At 48.8% G+C, this 9,118-nt stretch overlaps 1 protein-coding gene across 1 annotated transcript in view; it reads left to right on the forward strand.

Annotated features, from left to right (window-relative positions):
* The first annotated feature begins 309 nt into the window (after positions 1–309).
* hsd17b12b (hydroxysteroid (17-beta) dehydrogenase 12b) overlaps positions 310–9,118 on the forward strand; it is a 14,588-nt gene continuing 5,779 nt past the window's right edge. The window contains exons 1-3 of the mRNA XM_080545318.1: positions 310–576; positions 7,256–7,302; positions 8,343–8,418. Coding sequence (XP_080401444.1) covers positions 399–576; positions 7,256–7,302; positions 8,343–8,418 — 301 coding nt within the window. The 5' untranslated portion in view covers positions 310–398. The remainder of the gene's footprint in view (positions 577–7,255; positions 7,303–8,342; positions 8,419–9,118) is intronic.

The following is a 9,118-nucleotide window of genomic DNA, read 5'->3' on the forward strand; positions in this document are numbered from 1 at the left end:
AATCCGATTTAGTAAATTAGAAGTGAGGAGTTGCCCATAGAACCAATCAGAGGTTTATAAACCCGGTGTCTCAAATTATACCACCATCTAACGTGCCAATAGCGTTCATCCCACCTCCCATCCCTCCAAGATAATAAAGAATGAATGCGATTGGCTGTCGAAAAACCACGTCACAACCATCCGATGGATTGATATTAATACGAACCAATCGTTCAATCGCACTTTTTGACAGACTGCAATCTGAACCAATCAACGCTGCGAGTAGTGAGCGCCTACACGGAAGTGTCAGACACGGAAGCCACAGCTCTAGTTAGTTCATACATCCATGCATGCAGGCAGTTCTGCAGACACTTAGGCACAGTTAAGATCATAACCTATTATTTTTTTAATTAATAAAAATGTCGTTTAACGGAGAGCTTGTCCTGCGCACGGTGGAGACGCCCCTGTTCTGGCTGGGTGTTCTGACGGCGGCCTGGTTCTCCGTGTGCTCCGTGTACCGGGCGCTGGCCGGGTTTAGGGTCTGGGTCCTGGGCAACGGACGGCTGGTGTCACCGGCTAAACTCGGGAAATGGGCAGGTGAGAATAAGCTGTTTAGATTTTTTGTTGTTGTTTTGTTTTGCGTTCGATCACTGAACGCACACACACACGCACGCACACACGCATGCACACACGCATGCACACACACACACACACACACACACACACACACACACACACACACACACACACACACACACACACACACACACACACACACACACACACACACACACACACAGACACAGACACAGACACAGACACAGACACTTGGAACACTACACCGTCTGTAGTGGAGGCTGCAGGCTACACTGTAGAGATGACTACTGTCATGAATGAATGATCTGTATTGTCATTGACTTCTATACTTCTATACACTATGGCCTATTCACAGGGGGGAGTTAGCATGTAACTGTGTACTTTTATAAACATATCATGCATGTAACTGTGTATTTTATAAACATATCATGCATGTAACTGTGTATTTTTATAAACATAAACATATGGACTAGTAGACTTAGCCTAGGCCCATATACAGTCTGGAAAACAGAATAGACTAATGCAACCGCCATGCATAGGATAGATTAGTCAGATCACTTTTCTCTCCTGACCTAGGTAGTAGACTAGTGACTAGTGACCTAGGTAGTAGACTAGTGACTAGTGACCTAGGTAGTAGACTAGTGACCTAGGTAGTAGACGTCGCTGCTGTGGTGTTGCTTCATCCTCATCATGCCATTATGATGACATCGGTGTGAGACCTTGACCTTTCACTGATCAGGGATTTGAGTAATAGAAGCAATTAAGCAACAGTCAGATATTTCGTCATTCATGCCATAGTGTGAGCCTTTAGTTTGTCTTTACCAATCTTCTGCAGGTGAAATAATTAGCCTAAAACCTTTTCTAAAATGTTTCGTCATGCACAGTTCAGAAAAGTGAGTGCAAAAATAGGAGGGTTAGGGCAGTTTTTTCGGGTTAGGCCTGGACCAAGGGTTAGAGCTAGGGCTAAGGTTGGAGCTAGGGCTAGGGTTGGAGCTAGGGCTAGGCCTGGAGCTAGGGCTAGGCCTGGAGCTAGGGCTAGGGTTGGAGCTAGGGCTAGGGTTGGCGGTAGGGCTAGGGTTGGAGGTAGGGCTAGGGTTGGAGCTAGCAGGGTTGGAGGTAGGGCTAGGGTTGGAGCTAGGGCTAGGGTTGGAGGTAGGACTATGGTTGGGGCTAGGGCTAGGGTAGGAGCTAGGGCTAGGGTTGGAGGGACGGCTAGGGTTAGGGATAGGGCTAGGGTTGGAGATAGGGTCTAGGGTTGGAGGTAGGGCTAGGGTTGGAGATAGGGCTAGGGTTGGAGGTAGGGCTAGGGTTGGAGCTAAGACTAGGGGTGGAGCTAGGCCTAGGGTTGGAGCTAGGGCTAGGGTTGGAGCTAGGGCTAGGGTTGGAGGTAGGGGCTAGGGTTGGAGCTAGGGCTAGGGTTGGAGCTAGGGTCTAGGGTTGGAGCTAGGGTCTAGGGTTGGAGCTAGGGCTAGGGTTGGAGCTAGGGCTAGGGTTGGAGCTAGGGCTAGGGTTGGAGCTAGGGCCAGGGTTGGAGCTAGGGCTAGGGTTGGAGGTAGGGGCTAGGGTTGGAGCTAGGGCTAGGGTTGGAGCTAGGGCTAGGGTTGGAGCTAGGGCTAGGGTTGGAGCTAGGGTCTAGGGTTGGAGCTAGGGCTAGGGTTGGAGCTAGGGCTAGGGTTAGAGCTAGGGCTAGGGTTGGAGGTAGGGGCTAGGGTTGGAGCTAGGGCTAGGGTTGGAGCTAGGGCTAGGGTTGGAGCTAGGGATAGGGTTGGAGCTAGGGCTAGGGTTGGAGGTAGGGTATAGGGCTAGGGTTGGAGGTAGGGCTAGGGTTGGAGCTAGGGCTATGGTTGGAGGAGATAGGGCTAGGGTTGGAGATAGGGGCTAGGGTTGGAGATAGGGCTAGGGTTGGAGGTAGGGCTAGGGTTGGAGCTAGGGCTAGGGTTGGAGCTAGGGCTAGGGTTGGAGCTAGGACTAGGGTTGGAGGTAGGGCTAGGGTTGGAGGTAGGGCTAGGGTTAGAGCTAGGGCTAGGGATGGAGATGGGGCTAGGGTTGGAGATAGCAGGGTTGGAGATAGGGCTAGGGTTGGAGATGGGGCTAGGGTTGGAGATAGGGCTAGGGTTGGAGGTAGGGGCTAGGGTTGGAGGTAGGGCTAGGGTTGGAGCTAGGACTAGGGTTGGAGGCAGGGCTAGGGTTGGAGGTAGGGCTAGGGTATAGGGCTAGGGTTGGAGATAGGGGTGGAGATAGGGCTAGGGATGGAGGTAGGGCTAGGGTTGGAGCTAGGGCTAGGGTTGGAGAGAGGGCTAGGGTTGGAGATAGGGCTAGGGTTGGAGGTAGGGCTAGGGTTGGAGCTAGGGCTAGGGTTGGAGCTAGGGCTAGGGTTGGAGATAGGGTCTAGGGTTGGAGATAGGGTCTAGGGTTGGAGATAGGGTATAGAGGCTGACAGCAGTGCTACAGCAGGGATACAGTGTGTGTGATCTGTTAAGTAGGCTACACGTCAACACAGTAATTTGACCTGCTTATCCTAACGGTTGCAGACGTGGATGCAGGATTACATCCCCCTCCCATCTGATTCTGCATGGAACTACAAATGCATTTTTTATGTCGAACTTGTTGTTTTATGTTGAGAGTCCCATCAAGTCTGAATATTGTAATAAAACGTGAATCCACGTTAGGGTGGGAGACAAAGTACATTTTATGTTCGGACAAGTGGACTTCCTCCTGCACTTGTCCGACGGACAAGTCAAAACAAAGAGTAAAATAAATAAATAAATATGTATTAGCCTAATATCTGCAAAAAAAGAATGTCAGATCGAAAAAGTAATACATGTATTAATGAGCTATGTCAATGTCTGCTGCCTTGTCAATGTCTGCTGCCATGTCAATGTAGCTGCCATGTCAATGTAGCTGCCTTGTCAATGTCTGCTGCCATGTCAATGTAGCTGCCTTGTCAATGTAGCTGCCTTGTCAATGTCTGCTGCCTTGTCAATGTCTGCTGCCTTGTCAATGTAGCTGCCTTGTCAATGTCTGCTGCCTTGTCAATGTATGCTGTCTTGTCAATGTAGCTGCCTTGTCAATGTAGCTGCCTTGTCAATGTAGCTGTCTTGTCAATGTAGCTGCCTTGTCAATGTAGCTGCCTTGTCAATGTAGCTGCCTTGTCAATGTCTGCTGCCTTGTCAATGTCTGCTGCCTTGTCAATGTAGCTGCCTTGTCAATGTCTGCTGCCTTGTCAATGTCTGCTGCCTTGTCAATGTATGCTGCCTTGTCAATGTAGCTGCCTTGTCAATGTAGCTGCCTTGTCAATGTCTGCTGCCTTGTCAATGTAGCTGCCTTGTCAATGTAGCTGCCTTGTCAATGTAGTTGCCTTGTAATGTAGCTGCCTTGTCAATGTAGTTGCCTTGTCAATGTAGCTGCCTTGTCAATGTAGCTGCCTTGTCAATGTCTGCTGCCTTGTCAATGTCTGCTGCCTTGTCAATGTCTGCTGCCTTGTCAATGTCTGCTGCCTTGTCAATGCATGCAAGCCCACGATGTGTTATTGCTCATATATAGGCCCTATTTATTTTAATCATGTTCTTTTACCAACTGCTAAGACAACAATATCGTACGCTAGTTAGTTTAGCTAGCTAAATATATTGGCCCCCAAATCAGTGAAGGTATCTAAGCAACGTAATGTAGCTAGCGAACAGAAGTGGGAAAAAACGCCTGAAAACATATTAAACTTCATAAATTGACATGTTAATGACACTTGTAGAGCCAAAGTTACAGCTTTTAGCCCATGGAAGTTTGAAATGGAGGATTTAAAATCCCCGCTGCCGGCCGTTGCGAAATGCATTCTGGGATACTGAGATGCATACAGCAGTGTGAACGGTCGGCTGGTAGGCTATTGGCATACTTGAATATGAATTTAGTAGGCAGTATGCAGTATATACTCACTGAGTATGCAGTGTGCTAGTATGCCATTTCGAACACAGCCTGTGTCATGCTTGGAAATGTAAGGCCCAAAGGGGCGTGTCTTAGAATCCAATGGGTGGTGCTAATGAATGGCAGCCAATCAGAGAGAGGATGCCCTCTCAGGAGAATGGAAGAAAGGCAATGGACCTATCTCTAAGCCACGCCCCCTTTGAACGCTGCACTGACAGTGACGCACTGGCCGACCGTGACTGAAGAATATTTCGTCTAGAAGCTTTTCACCATCGGATATTAGCGAGTTGTTTGTCCGGGTTTTCTGCCTGTAGTGACTTTTGCTGTGATATGATTGGACAATTTATATTTTGGGGCGTGGCTTAGCGATAGGTCCATTGTGCTCACACAGGAGACAGGAGAACATTCAAGGGCAGAGAACCCAGAGGTGGTGTTCCATCTAAGTTTGGGTTGAAAGAAAGACATTCACTGTGGTTAGGACTTACTCACTAACTGGGGAGAGAGAGGGAGGGAGAGGGGGGGAGGGAGAGAGAGAGAGGGGGGGAGAGAGAGGGAGGGTGAAAGGGGAGAGAGGGAGAGAGAGGGGGGGAGAGAGAGCTCTGAGGTGAGAGAGAGAGAGGTAGAGGGAGAGAGGGAGGGGGGGAGAGGGAGGAAGGAGGGGAGAGAGAGGAAGGAGGGGAGAGAGAGAGAGAGAGGAAGGAGGGGAGAGAAAGAGAGAGAGAGAGAGAGAGGAAGGAGGGGAGAGAGAGAGGGAGGGAGAGGGGGAGAGAGAGAGACATACAGAGAGAGAGAGAGAGGGGTGGAGAGGGAGAGAGGGGGGGAGAGGGAGGGAGAGGGGGAGAGACATGGAGAGAGAGAGACATGGAGAGAGACATACATACAGAGAGAGAGAGAGAGAGAGAGAGAGAGAGAGAGAGAGAGAGAGAGAGAGAGAGGGGGGGGGCATGGAGAGAGAGATACAGAGGTAGATAGAGATACAGAGAGAGAGATACAGAGAGAGAGAGAGCCTCTGGGAGCAGCAGTAGCTTGTTGGTATTCTGTGCAGCGGCTGATCTCGAACGAGGCTGCAGTGCTGCTTGGTGCTATTTTAAATCTGCAGGTCTTTTTTTAGCCCTGGAATATTCAGCAGCGGTTGTATGAATGCGTCCGTGCGCGCGTGTGTGTGTGTGTGTGTGTGTTAGGGCTAGGAGGCACTGGCAAGGACGTCACCATACGATACGTATCACAATACATCGGATACGATACTATCTACTATCGTATCCCGCCGTGAATGAATAATAGACAGGCTGAGATAAGAAAAACTTTTTTTTTATTGTATTAAGAAGTGTGTGTTGTTGTCATGGGTGTTTTTGCTTTCTTTTATCCAATATGACCTGATCGTATAGCCTACTATAAGACTAACTACCTAACTACTAGCCCTCCCAACCTTTTAAATGTAGATGTTTCACTTAACAGCTTTCTTTCGTCCTTTTAATTTAAGATTGAACCCCACACCACTTGTCTGCAAGGTCATGGCTCGGCCTCGGATGTCATTCGAATGATTGATAACCGTACAAACTGTTGAGCACAGTACGACGGCAGAGTGATCTGGTGTGATTGTGTAGTTCAGTTATCAAAAACCAAACCAGTCAGTGTGAGTCAGGAGGACGCTAACGTCGGACAGCCACGATAGCGGTTTGAGCACGACGATGTTGAATGAGGACGGAGAGAGGGAGGGAGTAGCCCATTCATGGCTAATTCAGGCTAGCATCTGTCCTACGAGGACACGGAAGTGACACTATCACCTTGCCTAACCTATTATCTTACGATGGCCTCTCTCTTAAAATAGGCCGCCGCGTTTTTATTTGAGTGAAAGGAACACGCCTTGAGCTTGGAAGCCCATTGAGGTTTTTTTCTTCCACAGGAACAGTTCATTCTTGAAACGGCTAAAAATAAACCGACAACTGTTTTCCTAGTCGTCGCCCAATGCAGACGCCCCCTCACTCTCTCCTCTCCTCCTCTGCTCACTCTCTCCTCTCCTCCTCTGTTCACTCGCTCTCTGGTCTATTTTTAGCCCGCCCCAGGATCCTACCCTACCCCCCCCCCCCCCCCCCCCCCCCTTGTCTTCATGTTCGTCATCTACCATCCCTCCTCCCATCCTCCCTCCCTCTTTCCTCTCTCCTCTTCTACCCCACCCTTCCCTCTTCCCGATCCTCTCTCTTTCCTCTCCTCCCTTCGTCACTCTGTTCTTGTGCAGCAGAGGAGCCAGTGGATGGCTGTCTGTCTGTCTATCATCCTCATCTTTAATCACCAAGGCAGTAGATGGGGGCAGGTACAGCGAGAGAGAGAGAGAGAGAGAGAGAGAGAGAGAGAGAGAGAGAGAGAGAGAGAGGAGGGATGGATGAATGAATGGATGAATGAATGGAGGGGAAGACATGAAGGGGGATTTTCAGAGGAGAACAAAGACTTTTGCTCTGCTCTCATCCCACCCCTACGCCCACCCCCCCACGACCTCAACCACCCCCACCCCCCCACCCCCACCACCACCACCACCACCAAGCCCCTCCTGTCAGCCGCTCCCTCTCCGTGGTCTATTTTTAGACGGAGGTGAGCTGAACTGAGCTGACTGACAGCGGTCAGTCTTAAAATAGCCCCTGCTGTCTAGGCAGTGCCACGGCCCTGGGGTGGCACAGGAACACACACACACACACACACACACACACACACACACCTCTGTTTTCTACCCTTTAACTAATTCCATCCCCCCTTCCGTCTCTCCCTGTAGTGGTGACTGGAGCCACGGACGGGATCGGGAAAGCCTACGCAGAGGAGGTAAGACTTCTATAATAATAATAATAATAATAATAATACATTGGACTTATATAGCGCTTTTCTAGACACTCAAAGACGCTTTACAAACCAGTGTTAATTTTGTCAGGCTTTTTAGTCACTTAGTCTTTGGTGTTTAGATGAAGATGCACACCAGTTCCAGTCACACCAAGTCACCTCCATGTTTCTTAGTTCCAGTCGAGTTCCAGTTGAACTGAAAACATTCCAGTGCAGTCTCAGTCCAGAAAACCCCCAAAACATTTTACGGTAGTCTAGTTTTAGTCAGCGACGAAAAGAAGTAGGAACCCTGCCATCTGTTGATCCTCTAGTGCAGCGCTTCCCAACCTTTTTGGAGTCACGGCCCACTTTACAAATTTGTCCAGTATTCGCGGCCCACTCAGCAGCGTGCGAAGCGCAAGCGTTTTTTTTTCTTCCGCGTGCACGCGCATGAAACGCGCACGAGCGCTCAAAACAACTACGTAATTTCACCAAAAACTAGAGGGAGCGTGGCAATAAAAAAAAAAAAAAAATAGCGGTTAAACCATTAAAGCCGAGCGGCGATGTTTTATATAGCAGGTGATCAAATACCAAGATCGTAAATGTTGTATGTGTTCAATATTTACGACCAAACATCCTTATGTGTGTGGGCAACTACCGACTCCCGACTAGGGTTGCCAGATGGGCTCTGGGTTTTTTGGTGGAATTAGCGGTTTTAGACTGTGGTTAGGGTGGAAAATATCGATCCCATCTGGCAACCCTGTTCGCGAGTCCGGGATGGAATGTAGCCAATCAAGAAGCGAGCTTCTTCTTTTCGGATGGAAATATCGGCGCACACCACACACAATACGATCAAGGCTGTTCAATCCAAGATTTTTTATCTTTTTAAAATTAAAACGTTTTTGTAACAAAAAAACGTCAATAAAACAAATACATTTTTGCCCATGATTTGGCGGCCCACTTGCAGTACTCTCGCGGACCACCAGTGGGCCGCGGCCCATAGGTTGGGAACCGCTGCTCTAGTGTTTCTCTGGCCTTCTCCGCAGCTCGCTCGGCGGGGCTTTGCCATCGTGCTGATCAGCCGCACTCAGGAGAAGCTGGACGAGGTCTCTAAAGCCATCGGTAAGTGTTCATAACACGAGTGTGTGCGTGTGCGTGCGTGTGTGTGTCCACCCCTGTCCCCACAATGCATGTTGGAGTTTCCAACATATTTATACCAGCCAGTCGTTTCCAATAGTTTCAAGTCCATGAGGGAGAGAGGGTATCAGAATGCAAGTCTATACGATACACTGGTCTCCGCAAAGGTGTATTCCTCCTACAGGATAATGTCTGGAGGAGAGTGAGTCTCTTCAGTTTCCTATGAGACAGCACCCTCTGCTGGTCACCACTGTAACATCACCTAGGAGGAATCACCCTCTTTTCCTGTTAGAGGGGTGCTTCTCTTCATGGGGATATCCTCATGTACAGTTGGTCAGTTGGTACAATCCTGAATGGAATTGTCATTGTCTTCCCCCATTGAATCCCAGACCTAAAATCTGTCAAAATGGAAATAAAACCCCTCGTCCTAAATGATCTTAAAGAGGAACTGAAGCGAAAAAACAACAACTTGTATGTAGTAGTAGTCCTAGACATCAATTCTAGCTCCAAAATGTACTAAAAAGTGTATACGATAACTTTGGACATGAAGCCAGTATTTTTGTGGTTCCGTTTTTTTTTCTTCTTTTGAGAACAGATTTTGAAGGTTGGTACATCAAACCAAACCTCCAAGAAACAAATCTCGTTCTCAGATGCTTTTTTTTAAAGAGGCCTAAATCAGCCACTC

Source organism: Nansenia antarctica, assembly GCF_963989245.1.
Source record: "Nansenia antarctica genome assembly, chromosome: 14".
Lineage (NCBI taxonomy): Eukaryota > Metazoa > Chordata > Actinopteri > Argentiniformes > Microstomatidae > Nansenia > Nansenia antarctica.